At 42.3% G+C, this 25,504-nt stretch overlaps 1 protein-coding gene across 1 annotated transcript in view; it reads left to right on the top strand.

The window, feature by feature from the left end:
• Nucleotides 1-25,504, top strand: part of Cog4 (conserved oligomeric Golgi complex subunit 4) — a 204,862-nt gene that overhangs the window by 97,815 nt on the left and 81,543 nt on the right. Inside the window, exons 9-10 of the mRNA XM_068388278.1 lie at nt 1,675-1,922; nt 20,152-20,296. Coding sequence (XP_068244379.1) covers nt 1,675-1,922; nt 20,152-20,296 — 393 coding nt within the window. The remainder of the gene's footprint in view (nt 1-1,674; nt 1,923-20,151; nt 20,297-25,504) is intronic.

The following is a 25,504-nucleotide window of genomic DNA, read 5'->3' as shown; positions in this document are numbered from 1 at the left end:
CACTTTGTATTAAATCTTATATTTCCCTTTGTAAACATGTGTATGTATGAGACAACGTTGGTCACTTTTTATGGATTAATTAATCATTGAATAATGTTAGATCATTACAAAAAAAATACTTCAGAACAAAAATTAAATATGTTACTGTAGCACGAATCCCTTTGTCGACGTGACTCCGCGAGAGTCAGTGAGACTAGTCTTTGAGCTTTCTGTCTAGATAGAAGTATTCAAACTGAGGAAGAGGGCGTCAGTTTAAGCAGAGTGATAAAGTCTAATGATAACAATTTATGCATTTGGGATATGATTTCAAAGTTATTACTTATTTTTTGCTTATGTCGTTTTGTGTATAAAACTAAAGTTAGTAATTAGAATCGTGATTTCAAAACTTGCAATAAATTATTACAAGTTATAGTTTAGACTATAGTCAACACTACTCATATAATTTTAGTCTTCCAATTATTTTTTTTCAGTTTGAGGAAAAATTAATAAATAAAAAAATAAATAAATAAGCAAGTTGGTGGGTTATCTCTGCTATTAGAAATACAATTAACTATCTTTCTAGTATTTCAATTTTACTTCACGAAAGGAAGAATATAATCAGGTCAGACATACTCAGCCAAATGTGTTATGTGCAGATTCTACAGAAAGACAATAACAACGTATCTTAAATTAATATAATAATAATAATAATAATAGTAATAATAACAATAATAATAATGGTGATGATGATGATGATAAGGATGGCTCTGGAGTCTAGGCCTATGCTATTGGCCTAATAACTCTTTGTCTTCTTTTGGGGTTGTGCAATAGCGGTGTCTCTTGCCTCCTAGGATGACTTTTCAATTTTTCTCCTTCATTGCATCGTTAAGCCATCTAAAACAGTTGTTTCGTTAATGTAAAGATGATTGGTTATATCTCTTTTTTATAGAGAACCTGGTAGATAAGCTTAACTAGCGTTACAGTTATCCGGTAGTTGTTGGGTAGCTCTAGCCATATTTGACAGATGACTTGCTTGTGATAGTGCCACCGTGAGACTGCCAGTCGATGTCCGGTTAGACTCCACCCACAGCTACATCTCCGATACGTTCTTTATGTTAGATACATGACCATGGTGGCTAAAAAGTTAGACTAAGTTTTTTATTTTTTTCATTGTTATCATAATTAAAGATTATTGGGTTAATTTTTTCATAATGATCTAGCTGATATTTTAATAAAAAATATAGCATAAATTCTTTAAATCATACTTAATGAACTGTATCTTTTATTGAACGAAGTTTCAAAATCCTTCGTCCCAGGAAATTAGTCTCATTAGAAATGTGAAGAATGTGAGAGTTGTCAGTAACTTTTGAACGAAAATCACTTAATTCAGGTATCTCCAGTTTTGCTGTATACTGCTCAGTAACTTTAGATAACTGGTTGAGTTTTTTTCACAGAAATTATAAAAAGATAATGCCTGGAAAAATTTGTTTTTCTTTGAAGAATTCAAGTCAAGAGTATTGTTCTTTCCTGAATAAAAGTTGCTGTTAGTGAAGTCAGATGTTTGTTTAATAACCCACTATATTTAGGACAGGTCAGACTACAGTACTTAGGGTACTATGCTGATACTTTTACTATACTGTAATAGATATGTTATCGCTTATTTATAATATTTTTCATTTATCATCTTTTGTTCAGGCTGACTTTGAGGCTTCTATCCCAGACAAAGATGAGAGAGATAAAAATGAAGCAGCATTTGAAGCAAAGCTCTCGCATTCACAACTCATATGTGACATGGCTGTAATTGTAGGAGATTACACAATACTTGAACAATTCTATCTTAATGAATCTTTCAAGAAAGCTGTAGCCATGGATACAGTTGAAGAAAATGCTAAGACGTCATCATTAGTTGATGATGTATTTTATATCATCAAAAAGAGTGTAAGGTTAGTAGAAATGTACAAGTGATATTACATCCTATTTCTGATTTTTGAATAAATCTTCCTAAATAATCCTATTCTGTGTGCTTCAAAGCACAAGTTTGTCGATAGAAAATTCAATTGCAAAAGTTGGTTCTGGATTTTATATTAGCTATCCTAGAGTAGTGCTCCCCCTTACTGCCAGGTGTCTTACTAATTAGCATTTCTTAGAACATTTCTCACTCTGCTTCTGTCACCAGTGTTGATAGCTTGTTAATATAACAGTTGAAAATTATGAGTCTTATTCCAATGCTTGATATGTTTTCATCATGAGAATCCTTCGAAGCGTAGCTCTTGGGAGTACATTCACAGGGTTACTTGTCGACTTCTGCCTGATCCTTACTCTCCAGAGAAGGATTGTAAACAATCTGGTCCCTCTAGGCCTCCTAGAGACACCTTTCCATCACATGCCTCCTCAAGAGAAGTGTGGCAGGCAGCAACTAGGTCTGAACAGAAAAAGGAGCTGGACATGACTGGTTTATGAACATGGCATAACTAGCTTATATACATACAGTTGAGGATAACAATGAGATAAAAACTTTTAACTGGTTTTTCTATTATCAGTGAGGGGAAGAGAGAGAGAAAAATAAAAATTTTGTTACAATGTATGGGCGTGTATTACATGGCTTCCCCCAATAACAGACATTTACTGTATGTGAAATAGAGCACCCTGCCTTAGAGAGGTGAACTGTAGGCAGGTCATTTTGCAGAAGTGCAGGTTTTAGGCGATCAATGGAGACTCGGTCTTCTTTGCTACAAATGTTAATTAAGAAAGCCTTCAGCTTGCAATGGATAACAAGGAAAGGCTCCATGTAAGGGGGTGTCAGTGGTGGCTTGTAAGTGTCAATGCACATAAAGACACGTGTTATGGGGTTGAAATCTTTCGGTGTGTGTTGCTTCGCTTGGGGCTTGTAGGTCTGGTGGCTGGGAGTAAATTGCCCCACAACATGACTTAGGTACTGGAGGTTGTCAGACGGAAAAAATTCAGCAGGGGTGACCAACGGGTTGCTATACATTATTTCAGCTGAGGAGACATGCAGGGTTTCCTTAGGAGTGGTCCTTAATCCAAGGAGGATCTAGGGAAGCTGAGTAAACCAATTAGAGTCATTACAGTGGGACATCAAAGCTGTTAAGTGCAACGAAGGCATTCAACCATTCCATTGGCTAGGGGTGTAGGCGGTTGTCTGATGTAGGGTGATGCCCAGGAGAATTGCTTATGATGTCTACTATTGAGAGGTGAAAGTGGTACAGTATCTTGTCAGAAGTAATAGGCTCAGGGATACCAAATTTCGCTATCCATCCTAAGAGTAAGGCGTATGTTGCAGTTTGCATGGGGATGGCATCAGGCCAATGAGTGGAGCAGTCAGTGACAGTAAACAGATAACGACGTTCTTGTAATGTGGGTTAGGAGTCTACTACGTCAAAGTGAATGGTGCAAAAAAAACGCTGAGGTTGAGGAAAGGTGCCCACCGGAGAACCAGTGACAAAGGTCCTTCATCGTGAAAACGTGATCCTCAGCGGTACGATAACATTCCCCAATACTGAATGTCTGTGCTATCTCCAGTGAAGCCGGAGATTCGATGAAAAAGGGACCGTAATAATGAAACTGTGAAATCCTCATCGGTATCACATTGTTAACTCCGGTTCTGGACGTCTGCTTGATCTCTGTTTGTACGGGAGATCCGGTAGCAAAGGCCAGTCACCGTGAGATCGTGACCGTCACCGGTACGATAACATTAACCTCAATGAATGTTTGTGTTATCTCCAGCGAAGCCGGAGATTCGATGAAAAAAGGGGCCGTAAAGGTGTAATTGAGATCAAACATGACAAAGGTTCGTGTGCAAAAGGCCTCAGCCGGAGTCTGAGTGCCGGATTTCACCGTTGCACTCCAAATATCTGACTAGTTCTCACCCAATGAGTATCCATTATAGCGGAGTATAACTCAAGGCGGAGCTAAGCATAACTCAAGGCGGAGCTAAGGGTGTCGGTATAAAACGACCCCAATTAATGACTCATACACTAACGTTCCTACTAATAGTGTTAGCTATATTAACAGTAACCACATCAATAAAACGTGTATAACATTAAACGTACTATCATCAACTCTGATAATAAGAGGAGGCCTGAATAACTCGTGATCGTATAAAAACGGAGAACGGGAAATTCACCTCTCTTACTCGAGCTAATAAACGAGCACCCTATGCTCTCACTCTCAAGGTTACATAATAAAAAGCTAACATCACACAATAATATAAGAAAAGTAAAAAATTGATTGCTTTTATTTTCTTTTTTATTTTTTTTTATTTTTCTTTTTTAGTCATTGTAATAACCAAGAACGAAGAATAACGACAACGTAACCAATAAACAAGGATATAGTCTAAATCGAGCCTTCCTGAGGCGAGTACAAACTAACAGACTAAATTGCTAAACGTTTAAATCGCTATTCGCCCCATACCATTGTTGGCACTATAATATCCAACTGTTTGTATATTTGTAATTTACCTAATGTCTGTTAATGACATAAGGATAAATAACTTAAACCAATCTGCCGACCTCCGAGGGTCGGGGAAGCAGTGACATGCCCTTAAAATAAATATAAACACCAGCCTTAGCTAAAGGCAAGGCAAATATAAGTGTTAAGTGTATGGGCAACCTCCGGTGAAGCCGGAGAGTAATGAGATGTCCTGAATAATGCCGCCTTAGCCAAAGGCAAGGCAAATAAGTGTGACGTGTATGGGCGACCTCCGGGGACGCCGGAGGATAATGAGATGCCCTGAATAATTCAATTGTGGCTAATAATTCAATTGTGAAAGATATAAAATCCAAGCCGCAGCTAAAGGCTAAGGCTTAGATCATAGCAAAGCGTATTTACGATCTCCGGTGAGGCCGGAGGGAGAAGAAAGGTCCTGAATAATTATTGTGAATAAAAACACAATTGTAATAACAATGGCTATTGTGGATATGGCCGTGGCCTGAGACTGCAGTAAGGGCCACCGGAGGGTCGTATCTAAACAATATGAAGCCCGTCCCATGCAGTAAACAATATATAAATATAATAGAACGAAAGTCATTGAGAATCCCTCAAGCCGGAGTAGAACTCAAGGCGGAATGGAAAACGTTCATAACTACTCCCGAGCCGTAACGGGGAGAGGACGAAACACGGACCTAAAATAACGCTAACAATTGAAAAGTAACCAAAAATAAATAACTCGTAAGTTATCATACACCCAGAGGGGGAGAGGTGAGGGAGGGAGAACCCGTTGAACGCACAAAACGGAAAACGGGAAATCAGCTCACCCACCGGAGCTAAGAAAGAAAACGAGAGAAAGGGGTAACTCGTGACTACGTACAGAAAACGAGGACCCCAATCTCTCGCTCTCTTGGACATAATATCAGGACTAAAAATCACCCAACACTATTATAAACGTATAAAATAAAAATGTACATCAAGATAAGACTACGAACGAAGAATAGCATCTGCTAAAACTTAAAATAAATAGCCCATCCGAGTGACAAACGCCCCGGAGGGGCGGGTACTAAACAATAACAAAGCTAGTCCGCTATCTCGTTCGTAGCAAAAAGTACCATGAGCATAAAAACACAAAAATAATAACGGTTCTAAAGGCATAAGGCCAGGACTTAACCAAGAACCTAAGTGACAGAGTACTAAACGGGCAGACAAAGATGAATTCCCAAACAAGTGAACAAACAATGGCCGCCACGAAGGGCCAGACGGGAATAATAAAACAAACTAAACTGGATATAAAACAAAAGCCCGGTACTATAAAAAGCTGTCAAAACAAACTATGGTACTTAACATTGGAATGTGTGAAGATGGAGCTTCGGACATGATGAAATAAATCCATGAATGTTAAAAAACGATCGAGAGCACCACAATTTACACACTAATCTATCAGTCCAAAAAGAAGGATGTTGTTCAGATGGCGCTCGCGTCGTGGCGTGGTGGTGTGGCGCTGGTGGTTGGCTAGGGCCTTTGTATCGGCCCATCCCTTTGACGAAGGAATTAACTAAATGGAAGACAACCTGTGAATAGTGGTTTTCACGTGCCTTTGCTTTATATACGACACCCAAAAGGTGCTCGCGCGAGGGTAGTAACCTCATCATTCCATGCTTTTATCTTTCTCTGGTATAATTGGAAGGTTTTATCAGGGAAAGATATATAAGAAGGACTCTTTTCACCGGCCGCCACAGGTCTCTCCCCAGAAATAGATTTTTCCTTCGTCAAAATCCCTTTTTTAGTAGCTTTGCTGCAGATTGACACGAGGGATGTGATAGGCCGTGAATTAAATCAAACACCTGTTGGCGCATGGGGCCAGGTATCCAAGAGTGTGGTCTACCGTACAATGTGGAGGTCATAGAAGAGGGTGGCGTTGGAGTCGTCGAGGGCAACGTCTTCCCAACGAAGGGAGTGCAGGATGTCCTGCAGTCCTAGTACTTTGGATTTTTTCATTGGGCTTCCACCAAGGCATTGTAACCTGATCCCAGATGAATGACGGCCAGTGTTTTTTATGACAGCATTGGCAATGGTATTCATTTTACCAGAGATGTGTTGAAGGCTGCAGTTGTATTTAGCCATGGTGGAGAGATGTCGGCATTGACGGGGAGACCAGACGTCGGACTGATGAGTGAAGGCATGCACCAGGGGCATGTGGTCCGTGCAAATGACAAAGGGCGTACCCTCTAAGAAGTAACAAAAGTGACGGACAGCCAAGTGCACCGCCAGCAATATTCAGTTAAAGGTAGGGTAGCTGGATTCTGCCTTGGACAGTTTTCTACTGAAGAAGGGCAATGGGCAGGGTTATTCATTGACCACCTGCTTGAGTACTGCACCAATAGCGATGTCACTGGCTTATGTGGGGAAAAGGAGAGGGGCTTGTGGCACAGGAAAAGTGAGAGTAGCAACAGTTGATAGGGCATTCTTCGCATTTCAGAAGGCTGCTTCATGAAAGGGACCCCACTTCAGATATTATGACTTGCCCTTGAGGGAAGCATAGAGGTGGGGCCAAAAGTAATGGTCATGGCTGGTAAGAATAGGTGATAATAGTTTACCATGCACAAGAATTCTTACAGTACTTTGATGGGCGAGGGCATGGAAAGTTTCTGAACAGCTGATACCTTCTCGGGGAGGAGGTGGACACCTTCAGGAGTGATGTGGTGCCCTATGAATGATACTTCATTAGCACCAAAGGTACACTTGTCGTACCAGATTATAAGGCCATTCTGTTGTAGTCGGTCAAGAACGATGCGTAGGGGATATAGGTGTTCCTCTATGGAGGAAGAGCACAAAATATGTCATCCACATCACATCGCAGAACGGGAGGTCCCCTAAGATGCCATCCATGAGAGGTTGAAAAGTGGCCCCATCATTATGAAAGCCAAAGCAGGAGCAATTGAAGGTGTATGTGAAGAAGGGAGTGTTGATAGCAGTCTTGGGGATGTCTTCTGGGTTCATGGGCACCTGATACTACAGTATCTCTTCAGGAGGTTGAGAGCGGAGAATACCTTCACTTTGTGCAAGTCGACAATGCCGGGGAAGGTTAGTGATCCGGTTCAGTCTGCATGTTCAGATGCCTGTAATCACTACAAGGGTGCAGGGAGCCATCCTTCTTTAGGACAATGTGTATGGGTGACGACCATAAGCTTGAGGCCTTTTAACAAAGGCCCTTTTCTTCCATTTCAGCGAACGTTCATTTAGCAGCTTTGAGATGCCTGAATCTGGCAAACACTGGGGCCCTGTTGTATTGATATGGTGATGAATACCGTGACTGGCAGGAACCTTGGGTGTTTGGCGAAGTTCTGGTCAGTAGACTTCCAGACATGAAATGAGGAGGTGGGCATAGGCATCTGTGGGTGTGCTGATATGGAGTGCGAGGTCGAAGGGCTGAATTGAAATAGTGTCGACGAGTATGACTCTACGTTGACTATATGACGATGTACCACATCAACCAGGAGTTGAAAATGGAATAGGAAATAAGCACCGATTATCAATAATATTATGTTAGTAACGTAAAACTTCCAATGGTATTTGGTGCTCCCAAATGAAGTGTGAGTGTTTCGTAGCTGTGGGTGGGGATCTCAACTCTGTTAGCAGCTACCAGGCGGTTGTTAGCTGGCTTATAATGACTACGCCATGTCCTGGAAAGGGACGTTGGTAGAAGTAAATGGCAAGCACCAGTGTCTACCAAAAACTGCACATCAGTACCTGCGTCATGTGAAAAGAAAAGATTAGTGACAGGAGAGGTCACCTCCTCAAGCAGTGACCTACTTACAAGATTTTTAGCTACTGACAATTGTCTTCACATTTTTTCGCAGCAGCCGCAAATCTAGAGTGGTAGTAGTATAACTGGGGCCGATGGGCGTTGTTAAGTGGCTGTAGAGGTCGTTGGTTAGGACGTGAGCAAAGGGAGACATATGTGGGTGGTGGGCGGCTTTGTCGCTGGCATGTCACGGGTGGGCATCTGTGTGCTACCGGATTCAAGTCGACTTCGGTCGATGTTGAATGGTTGTCTTCTTCGTCAGGAGTGGGGCTGTTAATGGAGGTCTTGAAGGTGGTTAAATGGCTGTCCGTAAGGGTGTCGACTTTGGTCGTCAGGTCCTATACGGGTAAGGTATTGACATTGGGGATGGCAGTGCGCACAGGTTCGGAAAGTTGTCATACCCAAAGGGCATGAAGTAGGCTCATTTCCCGATAAGGACAGTCTACAGCAAGTTGCAGGCGAGTGATACTGTCATTTCCCTGAGGGCAAGTGAAGCCTTTTGGTCCCTCATCTGTTGTTTAGAAAGCTGAAAAGGCTTGGCTATACAGGCAGCTGATGATGATGAGTACTCCTCCAGTAATGTTTTGAGAGCATCATACTCTATTGGTGTTTCCCCTTAATCGCAAAGCCAATCAGAGTTTTCTGGGAAAATCTCCTCGAGGATTGCTGCAAGGACATAGCCAGCTTTGCTGCTTGAGCGAGTCACGTCCTTGATGCTAAACTGAACTTAGGCGCACTGAAACAAGGCAAACTCTTCTCTACTGGCTAAGAGTGGCAGTTTCATTGATGCAGCGTGGATAGAAGAGTCAGGTTCAGTGGGCGGCAACATCATCAAAGTATAAGGCGCAGAGTAGAGCAGGAAGGTGGAGGGCAGCCGATCACTTAGTGGGTCACCAATGTGGCAGGTAGCTGGACATGACTTGTTTATTAATAGGACATAACAAGCTTATATACCGACAGGTGATGATAATAGTGATATGAAAAACTTTTAACAATATAAAACATCCAATGTTAAGCTTGAACATGTTAATATATATATATACATATATTATTATCATTATTATTATTATTATTAAATGCTATATATATTATTATTATTATTATTATTATTAAATGCTATATATATTATTATTATTATTATTAAATGCTATATATATTATTATTATTATTATTATTATTATTATTATTATTATTATTATTATTAAATGCTAAACTACAACCCTAGTTGGAAAAGCAGGATGCTATAAGCCCAGGGGCCCCAACAGAGAAAATTGCCCAGTGAGGAAAGGAATTAAAGTAAAATAGAATATTTTAAGTATAGTAACTACATTAAAATAATTATTTCCTATAAAGACTATAAAAACTTTAACGAAACAAGAGGAAGAGAAACTAGATAGAAGTGTGCCCGAGTGTACCCTCAAGCAAGAGAACTCTAACCCAAGATAGTGGAAGACCATGGTACAGAGGCTATGGCACTACCCAAGACTAGAGAACAATGGTTTGATTTTGGAGTGTCCTTCTCCTAGAAGAGCTGCTTACCATAGCTGACGAGTCTCTTCTACCCTTACCAAGAGGAAAGTAGCCAATGAACATTTACAGTACAGTAGTTAACCCCTTAGGTGAAGAAGAATTGTTTGGCAGTCTCAGTGTTGTCAGGTTTATGAGGACAGAGGAGAATATGTAAAGAATAGGCCAGACTATTCGGTGTCTGTGTAGACGACAAAGGAAAAGAACCGTAACCAGAGAGAAGGGTCCTATGTAGTACTGTCTGGCCAATCAAAGGACCCCATAACTCTCTAGCGGTAGTATATATATATTTTTGGGCTCAAGCCATGGCGTCCTGATGGAAGGTTCCTTTTTGGTAGCTTCCTTGGGTATATCACTACTAAATATTCCCAGAGAATTTAACCACAGGTTATCACAGAATTCTAACTTCTGGAGCGAGTATCCTAAAGGTTTTCCTTTTAAGACATCGTATATCAACAGGGGACGCATGTATTAACGCGCCACATAGCTATCTACACCCCAAACAGAGTTAACACTTCGGTGTGTAGGGGCGGAGAATAGCTGGGAGCCGTTCCACAGCTAATCTCGTTCGTGGCTACTTTTGGTACTCGAGACGTAAACAAACGGGCGCCATTGCTAAATGACGTCACGTCCGTCGTCATCCTTCTTCTAGTAGCTTGCCTTGCTAAGACGGATTTTCCCTTACGCTTTTTCATCAACCTGCATCTTCGTCATGTCGCTACCTTCGGCCTCGCCTTCTTCTGGAAAGTTGAGTACAAGGTTCCAGTATTGTTTAAATAAGCTCTGACCGTAAAGTAAATTTTACTTTTCGAGATATTTGATGTTTTGTGGCAGAGCTGTGCCTCGACCGGACCGGCCATTTTATGGCGTTGCTGTTGTTTTGCATGCCTTATTTAGATAGCCTCAACAGCGTTTTCTGGCCTCATTAACTAATCGATACTATTAGTTATTTAGTCTTCATAGCTAGGTACTTTTATATCGTGTTTTGACGCTCTATTATTGGTCATCTTCTGACCCAATACCAGTTAGCTAGCTTAGCCCCTAGGCCAGAGCGCCTATATCAGTGTTCATGCATGATATTTATCAGTGATCCTAGGCTTTTTTATGAAGATAGTGGCATTATTTTACAATACTATTGACTGTGATGCAAGTGTTTTCGCCTTCAGGGACCATATAAGGGACAGGTTAGATAGTGTGTCTTTCTAACCTAACCTACAAGTAGGACCCCTATATGCTTCCTTCATCCCCTGCCTTAGGGCATCCCCTCTGTGTAGCATTGCTCCCCCTACCACGTAAGGGGATCAAGCTTATTCAGAGTATTTATCGCTTCTCTGTCCTCCCTAAGGGAATGATCCCCCCTTAGGGTTGCGTCCGAGAATGAGGAACGGCTAGTCCTTCCTCTATTGCTGGGGCTAGGTCTCCGACCTTCCTGCAATAGCGATGCGTCTTCCATCCTTCCTAGCTCAGGGCGTAACATCCCTGCTTTAGGTTAGGTTTTGGAGGGGTTAGTTCTGTTCCTTGCTGAAACGATACCCATGCACCGTTTTCAGACAGGCTGCCTTACCTTAGGCTAGGGAGTGTCCTCCCTTCCTTGGTGGCCGCTCTGGTACAGAACCTCCTCCACAGAAGACCCTTCTCTTCTCCCCTCCCCACCTATCTCTTGTATGGCCTAGCCTATACTTAGGTTAGTCTTTACCCATCTGTCCCCTGTCCTACAACTCCTCCTTAGGGTGGAGTGATAGGGCTACCTTGAGCTCCTGTGTGCAGTCCGCTCTGGTACATATACCCTTCATAGTGTCCTATGGGGTTAGCCACTGGATGCGTTCTGTCTACAGGGGTTCTCCCCCCTCTTGGGTGTTCCCTGCCCTCCCTTGGGCTCCCTTAGCTCCCGGCCCTCAGCGGCCCCTGCTTTTGGGTGATAGGGCTAGCCTCTATCATGGGTACACCCACTCAGGTGGGATGTCTTGGGGTCCGTGGCCGGACCCCTACTTCCCCCCTTTTTGTCTCTTTCACTATCCTGGTGCCGGTCCCTTGCCGCCTCTACTGTCGGTGATACCCACCTCCTACCTTGGTGACTTACCCCTTACCCTCTGCGACGCCAGTCCCCCGTGTGCCGGGGGATTTCCGCCTGCTTCCGGCGCCTAGCCGATGGCCTTCCCTCTTTCCTCATAGCCTCAGTCGTCCGTCCACCGGCCGGCCCCCGGAGTGCCGGCATCCACTGCCGGCACTCCGGTCCTGCTATAACCATCCTTGTCCCTGTCACCAAGCCGGCTACCTCCGGCTGCCGGAGCCGCCGCTGTGCCGGCGGCCGCCACCCTGGTATTATTCTTGACTAATATATTGTGTCTTCCTTAATGCCTGAAACTCTGCGGGAGCGGCCTCCGGCGTGCCGGCGGTCTGCCGGAGCTTTCCGGAGGCGTCAAGATGACTTGCACCCCCTTCTACTAGCTATCATCTGATGTTGATAGCCCTACATCGCAACCAGATGACTTGATTACGTAAATGGATTGGTATTATCTTACCGTTCTATTAGTAACCATGCTGTCTTCTTGCATATCACAGATTTCCAGCATGCTGTGTGTATCTTAGCACGGCTGGTTGCCGGAAACCGTTACCCTATGGGATCTTCTAGTCCCCAATTCTAGAGTCTGAGTGGCCTCAGTCCTAGCCTTATATCCATGACAATTTCCAATAGAATTCCCACTGCCCTACGGGCATTCCATGTTGAATTCTATCCTGTGCCTTCGGTCACAACAGATTGTCTATGGATGAAGGTCACGGTAACCAGCCAGGCGGGTTACACGGAGTATGTTTCTTTCTCCTTCTCTCAGCCCATCCTCTGTGCATCACACCTAATGTCAAGTTAAAATTAATAATTAATATTTAACTTTAGTTTAAGAGTCATTCTTATGACCTCCCCATACTCATGTTCTCTTTCTTTTACAGGAGGAGCAGATGAAGTGTGACCACAGCTTCTGTGCAGTGAAGCGCCCGCACTTCTATGGACATACGGCGTGTAGGACCCACGCCCCTTGTGCCAACAAGAAAGGGGATCTGAAGTTCTGGGACCCGCAGAACTGTACGGTCTGCCAGGATCGCCTGGTCGATGCATTTCATAACCCTCCCTCAGCGAAGATTAGGGACGCTTCTTGGGATAAGCTACGCAAGTGGGTGCGTGGCTTCCAGAAGAACGCCACCGGACCGTACCTTGCCACTGAATATATGAGGGCCTTATTGTTCCCAAAGGCTTCCCCAGATTCTGTGGTCCCCAAAGATCAGATCCCCACCGTCCAGATCACGGTGGAACCCGATGTCGTCATGGCCCAGTCCATGCACGAGTGTCGCCTGGATTCCAAAAACGATGAACGTATGTCGGATGTTTCGGAGGACACGGAGAGGACCCTCATGGCCCAAGGCGCGGAAGATGAAGAGGACCAGGTGGAGTACACCGAGTCGGAGCAGGAGGTCGCTCCGCCTTCCATCCCCGCCCCTACTCCTACACCGACGGAAGTGTGTCTCCCGTCTACCTTCGCTACCCCGGATCCCATCCCATCCGCCCAGGAGATGTTCCGTATGATAGAAGCCCTTATGGAACAAAAGCTTCAAGTGACACACGAGTTCATCAGGTCCATGGGAGGGTCCAAAGAACCGAAGAAGATCTCGGTTAAGGACCTCCCTGCATGCTCACATGCCAACCCCTGGAGGTATGCCGAGCATATGGTTATCGCGACCGGCAGGATCTTTGTCAGCGATAAGATCGGCACGATCCCCCTGGAAGAAGTAGAGTTCTTCCCGAGCTTTGAGGCTTACCCGGACTGTTACGTCCGGCTTCGTTCTGAACCTGCCTCTAAAGAAGAGACCGAACCCAAGGAGGTGATAGTGTTCGATCTCTCGAAGGCTCAGGCTATGCTAGCAAACGCGTTCAAAAGTAGGGGTTTTACCTGCTCTAAGCTTCCGGCCCTGAGCAAGAAGCACCCTACTTACGTCGCACCCAACGACGCAGTCCTTCCCTTCACGGAAAAGGCCTTCGCTGCATGCCACAAGGCTGTGGAAGAAGGGAAACCCTGCCCTGCACTGGAGGAGTGCAGACCCTTCTCCATGGTAACTCCCCCCGACGTTCGACACTGGAAGGATATCCAGCATACCTTCGTGGTGGGAAAGTTAGATGCTGACGTAGCTGGACGTCAGTTTAACGAGGACCTCCCGAAACTCAATGACCATCTCCTTCGTCGGGAACAAGACACGAAGGAAAGGCTCGCAGCGTCCATGTCCCTCCAAGTACAACTTGATGTCATGGCTGGTGACACCAGAGTCCCCGACCACTACATGGTACTCGCCAAATCGCACATGGCGACTCTGGTAAAGGACTTGTACCACTTCATGAAGGCTCGGAGAGCCTGTCGAGAATTCGTGTTCTCAAGTGCCACTGTGAGACACGAACCCCGGAGGCTGATTTCCTCCAACATCTGGGGTAAACACCTCTTCCCCTCCGATCTTGTGAAAGAGATCACTGACAAGGCTGCCACTGAGAATAGGAACCTTCTCAACAAGTGGGGCATGTCAAAAAAGAGGAAATCCTCTCAGGACGATGGCCCTCAACCTAAGAGGAAATCCTCCAAGCAAAAACCCCAACAACGTCAACAGCGACGGCAGTTTCCGGGACCCGCTACTCCCCAAGTGGCTGCTCAGCCACAACAGACCTTTCAGTTGGTCACCCAACCGGTTTTGTCCCAGTCACCGGTTTTCACCCCTGCCTTTGAACAACAGACAACTACCTTTCGTCCCAAAGGTAGAGGCTCAAACAGGGGTGCAAGCAGAGACGCATCTCGCCGTCCCTCCAGAGGCAGAGGAGGAAGGGGAGTTAGCGGCCGAGGCAGTAAGCCCTCGGGACACCAGAAGCAATGAAGTGCTTCCGGTGGGAGGAAGACTCCGCCAATTCCAGGATCATTGGACCTTCGATCCCTGGGCACACAGCATCGTCAAGAAAGGTCTAGGCTGGAGTTGGACTCAACCACCCCCAACCTTCCAGCAATTCTTCCAGCGATCAACCCCCCTTCTGGAAGAATATGTCCTAGACCTCTTGAACAAGAAGGTGATAAGGAGGGTAAAGTCCACCAGGTTCCAAGGGAGACTGTTTTGCGTCCCCAAGAAAGACTCCGACAAACTCAGAGTCATTCTGGACTTATCCCCCCTCAACAAGTTCATAGCGAACAACAAGTTCAAGATGCTGACCCTTCAACAGATAAGGACCCTTCTGCCTCGAGGATCTTACACGGTCTCCTTAGACCTGGCGGATGCCTACTGGCACGTTCCAATGAACCATCACGCTTCCTCCTACCTAGGATTTCGACTCCAAAGGAAAAGCTACGCCTTCAGGGCCATGCCCTTCGGCCTCAACGTGGCCCCTCGGATCTTCACAAAGTTGGCGGATGCCATAGTACAACAGCTCCGCCTCCGAGACGTCCAGGTGATGGCCTACCTCGACGATTGGCTAGTCTGGGCTCCATCGCCCGAGGATTGTTTAAAATCCTGCAGCAAAGTCACCCAGTACCTAGAACACCTGGGATTCAAGATAAACGCGAAGAAATCTCGCCTCTCTCCAGCTCAGAAGTTCCAATGGTTAGGAATCCAGTGGAACCTTCAGTCACACCGCCTTTCCATCCCCCAGAAGAAAAGGAAGGAAATAGCAGGGTCTGTCAAGCGACTACTGAAATCCAAGCGGATCTCAAGACGCCAGAAGGAACGAGTTCTAGGCTCTCTACAGTTCGCCTCAGTGACAAACCCGGTGCTTCGTGCACAGCTAAAGGATGCCGCGGGAGTCTGGAGACGTTCTGCATCCATCGCTCGAAGAGACGTTAAGAGACGGCTTCCAAACAGACTTCGACTTCTCCTCAAGCCGTGGTCGGAAGCGACGGCCCTGAAAAGGTCCATCCCTCTTCAACACCCACCTCCATCACTCAACATCCACACGGACGCTTCGCTGGAGGGTTGGGGAGGTCACTCCCACCAAAAACAGGCTCAAGGCACATGGTCTCCACTATTCAAGACGTTTCACATCAACATCTTGGAGGCCATGGCGGTCCTTCTAACACTGAAGAAACTCTCCCCGCCTCCCTCGATCCATATTCGTCTAACCCTAGACAACTCGGTGGTAGTTCGATGTCTCAATCGCCAAGGCTCAAGATCGCCCCAGATAAATCAGGTGCTTCTAACAATCTTCCGTCTGGCAGAGAGGAAGAAGTGGCACCTGTCTGCAGTTCACCTACAAGGATTCCGCAACGTGACGGCGGACGCTCTATCTCGGACAAGCCCGATAGAGTCGGAATGGTCTCTAGACGCAAGATCATTCTCCTTCATCTCTCACCAAGTCCCGGAACTTCAGATCGATCTCTTCGCAACGAGCGACAACAATCAACTTCCTCGATATGTGGCCCTGTACGAGGACCCCAAGGCAGAGGCAGTGGACTGGAACAGATGGTCCAAGATCTACCTGTTTCCTCCCACCAACCTTCTGCTGAAAGTCCTCCAAGCTGAGAATCTTCAAAGGGACAGCGGCCCTAGTGGCTCCCAAGTGGCCCCGGAGCAACTGGTACCCCCTGGTCCTGGAGCTGCAGCCCACGCTGATCCCTCTCCCGGGCCCAGTTCTCTCCCAGCAAGTACAGAAGTCGACTGTCTTCGCTTCATCATCGAAAATCAAGGACCTTCATCTCATGATTTTCTCTCCCTAGCCGCGAAGATGAGGTTTGGGATCTCGAAGAAAAGTCTAGACTTCCTCGAGGAATACAAGACCGAATCCACAAGACGGCAATACGAATCATCTTGGAGAAAATGGGTCTCATTCGTCAAGGCAAAAAATCCTACGGAAATCACCATCGATTTTTGCATGTCCTTCTTTATTCACCTTCATGGACAGGGCTTGGCAGCCAATACGATTTCTACTTGCAAATCGGCCTTGACCAGACCTCTGTTGTATGCCTTCCAAATTGATCTGTCCAGCGACATCTTCAATAAACTGCCGAAAGCATGCGCTCGTCTACGCCCAGCACCCCCACCGAAACCGATCTCCTGGTCTTTGGACAAGGTGCTCCATTTCGCCTCCAACTTGGATAATGATTCATGCCCTCTCAAGGATCTGACTCAGAAAGTTATATTTCTCTTTGCTCTTGCTTCAGGAGCCCGAGTCAGCGAAATAGTGGCATTATCAAGAGAAGAGGGTCATATCCTGTTTACTGACTCAGGAGACCTTACCCTCTTCCCGGATCCGACGTTTCTCGCCAAAAACGAATTACCCACCAAAAGATGGGGCCCTTGGAGAATATGCCCCCTGAAGGAAGATGCCTCTCTATGCCCAGTAGAGAGCCTCAAGGTCTATCTTCGCAGAACTTTGGACTTTGGTGGAGGCCAACTCTTCAAAGGAGAAACATCGGGCAGCGACCTGTCACTGAAACAACTAAGAGCGAAAATCACCTACTTCATTCGCAGAGCGGATCCTGACAGTACACCCGCCGGTCACGATCCTAGAAAAGTTGCATCGTCTCTGAATTTCTTTCAGAGTATGGACTTCGAAAGCCTTAAGAGTTTCACAGGCTGGAAGTCCTCGCGTGTTTTCTTCAAACATTATGCGAAACAAGTGCACGAAGTCAAACATTTTGTGGTAGCCGCAGGTAGTGTTATGAAACCTGCACCTAACTCTGCATAGAACAGCGAGTTACTTGGGACTCTAACTCTTCGGGTGCCTATGTTGACCCTCGAGTGATACGTAGTGATGTCGAAAACACTTAGTGCTTTCTTATAACTGTTCTTATCCCAGGTGAAATGTCATAGTCGTCACACGAGTGCCGCATGCCTAGAGCATGATGTGTTTTATTTAAAGGCTGACGTTCCTCGAGAACGAGTGCCTACTAATAAATTTGAATTTCCCTTTCAGATTCAAGAGCAAGTCTTTATTACTATGTACATTATAATTTGTTGTAAATTAACTTTACATATTATTGCAATTCATTTAAATTTTCTGCAATTGTGAAATAAAATTCTTATTTTATTACTTGTGCGTCTCAATCCGCTCCTACTTATCCTATGAAATACATGTCTGTCATAGTTTTATTATCCCCTTCCTCTTATGGTTAATGAAGATACTAAGGTCTCAACCCTTATTATATATTCACCTATGCAATGTAATATTCCAATACGAATACTTACTCTTCATACCTTAGAGACGAGACAATTCTCCTCTACATACAGTGCCTAACCACCACTCGTCTGCTCTTGAGAATGTTCCTATATGAATGCCAACCATTCAGTCTTTACATATTATTGCAATTCATTTAAATTTTCTGCAATTGTGAAATAAAATTCTTATTTTATTACTTGTGCGTCTCAATCCGCTCCTACTTATCCTATGAAATACATGTCTGTCATAGTTTTATTATCCCCTTCCTCTTATGGTTAATGAAGATACTAAGGTCTCAACCCTTATTATATATTCACCTATGCAATGTAATATTCCAATACGAATACTTACTCTTCATACCTTAGAGACGAGACAATTCTCCTCTACATACAGTGCCTAACCACCACTCGTCTGCTCTTGAGAATGTTCCTATATGAATGCCAACCATTCAGTCTTGTCTCCAAGTTCTTCAGGTTCTTCTAGCAGGGTGAATAGCCCTTCGATACCCGCTTTGATCTCGGCATGGCCCGTGGGAACTTCACTGCCAGGGGGGCAGGAAGGTCTCTTCCCTACGGTTCTTTTATTAAGATTACTATGCTACCCTGTTCAAAGCCCTTGGCACTTACTCAATAGGGGAAAATCTACCACGATACATTGATTCTCTGGTATTCTTCCATCAGGACGCTATGGCTTGAGCCCAAAAAACGGATTTTGAGCGAAGCGAAAAATCTATTTTTGGGTGAGATAGCCATGGCGTCCTGATGGACCCTCCCTGCTACTTCGTCCAGTTTTCAGGTCCCACCCTGCTCTGCTGTATCATGGCGATCGGCAAGCAACTGGCTTCAGGATGACGACGGACGTGACGTCATTTAGCAATGGCGCCCGTTTGTTTACGTCTCGAGTACCAAAAGTAGCCACGAACGAGATTAGCTGTGGAACGGCTCCCAGCTATTCTCCGCCCCTACACACCGAAGTGTTAACTCTGTTTGGGGTGTAGATAGCTATGTGGCGTGTTAATACATGCGTCCCCTGTTGATATACTATGTCTTAAAAGGAAAACCTTTAGGATACTCGCTCCAGAAGTTAGAATTCTGTGATAACCTGTGGTTAAATTCTCTGGGAATATTTAGTAGTGATATACCCAAGGAAGCTACCAAAAAGGAACCTTCCATCAGGACGCCATGGCTATCTCACCCAAAAATAGATTTTTCGCTTCGCTCAAAATCCGTTATATATATATATATATATATATACACATACATACATACATACATACAGAGAGAGAGAGAGAGAGAGAGAGAGAGAGAGAGAGAGAGAGAGAGAGAGAGAGAGAGAGTGTGTGTGTGTGTGTGTGTGTGTGTGTTTTTCTGAATTGAAAAATAAATACAAAATGCTTTAATAAAGCTTATGATATCCTATGAATCAAGAAAATCTGATGAAATATTGATAGAATATGACTATGGTGATTACAGTATTATGACACAGCATAATAAATCTACAGAAACTTTCAAGTTCGACATATGTCAAGATTGAGTTAAGACACGTGTTTTGGTCCCCCTCTCAATCCTAAGTCAACAACTACCTGTAAATGATTTTATTATTGAAATATTGTTTTTCCTCCCTCCCCAATTTTAGTGATATCTTGAGATTTTTGAGGTACTGTATGTACAGGTCTAAGACGACTCCGATTATATCAGGTTCTTGGTATAACTACGGTATACCTCTGGTTGATGCTTCTCTCATGGCACCCTCTACTGCGATGACTGCATCACAGGGGAGGGGAAGATGGGACAGGAAGAGAGAGAGTTATTTTGTGTTTTAATAAGAAGTCGGGAAGCGAGTGGCTTTGATGATAATACTACAGTATATAACTATGCAGTAAATATTGAAATATTAAATTTTATTATGCCAGTGGGTTCTACCACTCCTTTCTTAAAGATTTTACGTCTGTTTTATGTGATCTTTTACTTTGCTTAGTGAGGGAATGTGTATACTTATTCTGGTTCAAGACTATTAGCAATACAGTGGAATCTTCATTCAGTAAAGTAAGGTATTGTTGTGTATATTATTCTTCAAGACTGTCATCATTGATACCTGTCTTTGTTTAGTTTTGAAATCATGGCTTAAACTGAGGTTCAGGTAGGGGGTTCTACATTTATTCTCTTTATAATTCATGGAAATTTCATTTTTTCTTTGATACAGAATTTTTTCTCTTCTCTAGGCGTGCAATTGCATCAAGCAGTGTTGACGGAGTTTGTGCAATGCTGAATCATGCTGTCACATTAATTGAGACACAGCTAGCCGGAGGATTTAATCAGACTTTAAGGAAAGGTTTCCCTGCTCAGGGCTATTTAGATTTTAATCAGGTAAGTTTAGATTTACATTTATGAAACCTCTCTACATTTAAATTTTCTTCTGTAATATCTTTGAGTGATATTCCATTCTGTAGTAGCTTGCTTTATAAATTCAATAGTATTTTGACAAAAGAATCAAGAGAAGATTGAGCAATTTCACCAACATTAGACAGGATATCAGTAGGAATGTGGATAATCTAGTAAAACTTAGATTGGTTCCTATGTGAATGCAAACCCTCGTATCTATATGGATTTACTCCCGAGTCTTTTAGTTATGACCAGTAGTGAAGTTGTAGGATTCTGGTAACATTCTATGATTACCATCTATCCCACCCATGCTGGGAAGGAGTGGCAAAGTCAACAAGACAGTTCAATACATCTCCTTATCATCCTAGCAGATGGACATGTTCACAGCCGCTTCCACTCTGTGCTTTTATGCTTGTGCTTTGTGCTGTTTTTTTTTTTTTTTTTTTTTTGTAAGCGAGTGATTATGAGTGCTGTTCGAGGTAGTATGAGAACCTGTCCAGATCTTGATGGACATCTGTATGTTACCTTTATGACCTGGGTTGAGGTAGATTCCCATCCTGTATGCCTAAGTTGTTAACGAGTATACATAATTAAGACAGACAAGTGTTTCCTCAGGACATGAGACCAAAATTAAAAGGAGAATAAGCATGGAATGGAAAGCTTTTGGTAAACAAAATGAGATTATGAAATGTAAAGTGCCACTTTCTCTACAAACAAAAATATTTAATCAGATGGTCCTACCAGTATTAACTTATGTATCAAAAACTTGGAACCTTACTAAAAGAGAGCTATGGAAAGAATAATGATGGGAATTATACTAGAGACAGAAAAAGAGTAACTTGGTTACGAGAGCAAACTACAGTAGAAGATATTCTAACAACATGTAAGAAAAAGAAATGTATATTGGCAGGACTTATAATGAGAATGACATAATAGACAGTCATTAAGAATAACAGAATGTGTTCCTAGAGATTGCAAAAGAAGTAGGGAAGGAAGAGAATACAATGAAATGACAAGCTAAAAAGATATGCATGTATAAAGTGGCAGAGAAAGACCATAAACAGAAACACATGGAAGGACATGTCTGAGGCCTTTGCTCGGCAAATTTCACTCTTAAAAACATCATGGACCAATAAAATCTCTCCATATCTGAACTTGCAGAAACTTCATCCTTTGAAATGTTAATAATATAAGTCAAGATTAAATCCCCTTTTTCTGGCATAAAAATGCAAAAGAACCTTTATTAACATCCTCAAATAAAGAATCTTATGAATTGTCAAGAGAAAATGCTTTTACATGCAGATTTGTTAAATCTGCATAATTTCCAATGCTTGTCAAAAATACCCAGTTTTTAGTTATTATGGAAGTCTAATTCACTGGATACTTAGCATATATAATTGTGGGCCATCATCCCGGTGAACATTTGAGGGATTGCCCTGAAGCCAAAAGCCAGAGACTTTTATTGGTATACCCACAAATCACAGACAAATTGAAGGAATTCTTCAAATCCAGATAGACAGGAAGGTTGAAAAAGGCATCTTTGTGGTCCAGTATATCCAAACATTCAATCTACCATATTGCTTTTAGAATTGTTTAAGATATTTCCATTGAAAATTTGTGAGAATTGCAAGCTTTTCATAACCAAGATAACCAGAACTAGTTTCCAACCTCCTGATGCTTTTTGGACCAGAGATAATTTATTGTAAATACCCTGAAGAAAAGTTATATTCTCAGCTTTAAAATTTTAACCAAATTTTACCAACATTTTTATAATTTCCATATCAAGAAATTAGATCCTTTGATGTATTTTCTAGTAAACTTGGATTGGTTCCTTGGACAAGTACTGAGTGAGGGATAGAAAATTCTGGGAACTTTCTTCGACTACAGCCAGCACCAATGGAGCATGTTTTGGCATCCCCACCTGATAAAATATGGAAACTTTTTCTTTGATTCATTTTGTACTACTGTACATAGCTGATCTTCAATAAGAGATCTTTTCATACCAATCTTGATTTTTTCCTGTTCTCTTGCCAAAGAGAACTAGTGGGTTCATTGTTTTGCTAAATGGCATACCATGTCTGTATTCACTAAACATAACCTTAAGGGGACCGTTGGCCATTTCTTTTTCTAATGATCCAAAATACACCATTTCTATATATGTTTTAGACATATATGATACCTTCATCATATAAAATTATCAAGTAATTTGATCAAAAACTGATTTATTAGCAAAAATCATGATTTAAAAAAGAATTTAGGTACATTTTTCCCCACTAATACAACACCAATTGTATTGAATCTAATACCATGAAAACTACTTTATAAACCGAACAATTCTGTCAACTGGAATGTTGATTTTCCTTTTTGTTTTTTTCTTTTTTACGAATTTTTATTTTTTCTTCCTCGTCTAGACGCAAAATAATCGTGAAAAAAGAAAGTAAAAATAAAATCAAAATTCCGCATTACAGAATTGTGAAATTTTTATTCTTCTTTTCAATGATATCTTTCTCTCTAATATCAAACAAGAAATAAGTGAGAAAAATATATCTAAGTGTGAATAAGTATGATTTTGAGTTATGAGCTCCCAAAGATTTGCAACAAATTTTTGCTTCTTTTCTTAAAGAAATCAAGATAAAATTATTATGATAACTTTTATTGTTTATTCCTACATAAACGCACCCTAAACGAGGTATTTGAACCCTCAGTTTACTATTACTATGTTACCAGTTGCCAGCGATCTCTCATTGTTAACAGTGTTTTAGTTAGCATGTTTCCGCTTTGTACTCTTATTCATGTTTTCCTCTCTTCTTGGTTCTTTTTTACTTGTTCTCGGCTTACTTTTTGTTCTTTCTATCACCTTAGGTAACATTGGCATTGCTATAAAGTTCCAGAGGATGTTGTGAGAGCACAATCTACATACGAACTTCAAGTAAACAAACACGCATTATAACTTCTATACGTCTTTGGAAACTCTGGCTGATGTTCTCGTAGCTGGTAGTTTTCATTTACCTACCCTCTACCAGTGCCTTCCATTTCTGCCAGAAGTACAAGATTTCAAAATATAAGAGAGAGAGAGAGAATTTAATTTTGGAGTGATAGCATTTGGTTGATATAGATGGCAGTTCAATTGAGAGAGAGAGAGAGAGAGAGATCAACCATTATTTGATTCTAAGAGAGAGTTGAACATTGGTATTATAGTATATGAATAAATGGCAGTTTTAAATAATAATTCGAGAGAGAGAGAGAGAGAGAGAGATACAACTACGATTCTGTCATACTCAGTCATGCAGACGACGCAGTAAGGTTGACGTCATCATTTAAAGACCACTATATCTTCATTGTTTGGAAAAATGATTGACTATTTGTTCTTTTTATGACTTTTAGTAACATTGGCCTTGCTTTAAAGTTCCCGAGGACGTTGTGAAAACACAATGTACATACGAACTTCAAGTAAACAAACACATGCATTATAACTTCTATACGTCTTTAGAAACTCTGGCTGCTGTTCTCGTAGGAGTAGATTTCGTTCAACTACGCTCTACCAATGCCTTCCATTTCTGCCAGATGTACGATATTTCGAAACATAAGTGAAAAAATTGCTATAAATATGCAAAAATAAACACACAAAGACGATTTTGTCAAACTCAGCCATGCAGGCGACACAGTGAGGATGATGTTATCATTTAATGACCGCTATATCTTCGTTATTTGTGAAAATAATAGGCTGAAACTTTTGGAGAGAATGTCCGATATGTTTACGCATACATAGAAGCAATAAAACGAATTTCAATTTCTGAAAGTTATGTCAAAACAACATGGTGGACGGTCCCCTTAAGGAATCCTGGTTTGCTGTCAAGATTGTCTGGCTGAAGTCCTATAGCAGCTATTGGTGATTTTGGGTTTAATTAATTTATATTTTGTCTTGATTAAAAAAATTCCAGTTTCAATTACATAGTGTTTGGGGTTATTTGAATAGACATTTAGATAATAAGATACTAGTTACTGAAACAATTTTGAGTTCCGTATTTCAAAATATATTTTGAGATGGTTTGTTACCAGTAAATTAGACTACAGTTGAATTTAGAACGTTAATCAATTTAATTTGAAGACTGTAAATGTCCTATTTTTCTTTCACTGGCTCTGTCACTCACTGTCCAAAGGTAAAGGCAACCCTTTTAGCTGATGTGATTGGCAGTAAACAAAGTAATGAGAAACTTAATCTTCCTCATTCCTGTTTTTCTGAGGCTAAACTAACTAGTTTAGCTTTTTGATCTCTTGAAATTAAAATCTCTTGATGGACCTTGATGTTTATGGAGGTATAAACCCAAATTATATATTTCTTTTGTTTTCTATGAAGACTGCAGATTTCTTAGCTCCAAAGTTACTTTTTATTTTGGGCAAGTTAGCAAGGAGAGGCGTTTTTAGCATTTGTTGGAGAATTGGTGATGTTACTCTGCTATATAAATGTGATTGTGGTAGCTCAATTCCAACTGATTACTGTGCAATTTCCATAACTCATATTATCTAGAGTTTTTTAATCTTTTGGCAAAACATCTTAATAGGTTTGCATTTTGGCTTTCGTGAAGGCCTTGGAGCATGTGATGCTCTTCTTACAATTTCCAATGATGAACAAAAATCCCTTGATTATGGTCAGGAAGTTCTTAAGATTGGCCTTGATTTTAGTGCTGCCTTTGACAGTGTTGATCATGAGGCCCTTGTTTTCAAACTCAAACAGTTATGATTCGGTTGGGTCTTTTCTTAGCATCATTATTGAATTTTTAAGTAATAGGTTGCAAAGAGTTGTTGCTGTGATATCTAATGTTCCTTAGGGTAGTGTTCTTGGCCCATTACTTTTCATACTATATACACATGACATGTGATTTGGCCTAGAAAACAAGCTCGTTGCATATGATGCCACTCTCTTTGCATCAACTTCATCTCCTAAATGTAGATCTTGGGTTGCTGAATCCCTTAAAAGAGATCTAGCTGAAATTAGCGCAGGTGTAAGTTATGGGGTATGAAGTGGATCCTAACAAAACTCAAAGTGTGATTGTTAGTAGGTCAAGGACAGTTGCTCGACAACATCCCGATCTCATCATTGATAATGTTTCAATAATTCTGTATGACACTCTTAAAATTTTAGGTGTGATTCTTGACAGCAAGCTTACTTTTGAGAAACACATTAGGTCTGTG

Source organism: Palaemon carinicauda, chromosome 15 (genome assembly GCF_036898095.1).
Source record: "Palaemon carinicauda isolate YSFRI2023 chromosome 15, ASM3689809v2, whole genome shotgun sequence".
Lineage (NCBI taxonomy): Eukaryota > Metazoa > Arthropoda > Malacostraca > Decapoda > Palaemonidae > Palaemon > Palaemon carinicauda.
Note: the sequence above shows the minus strand (reverse complement) of the source record. Positions and strands in the feature narration are given on the sequence as shown.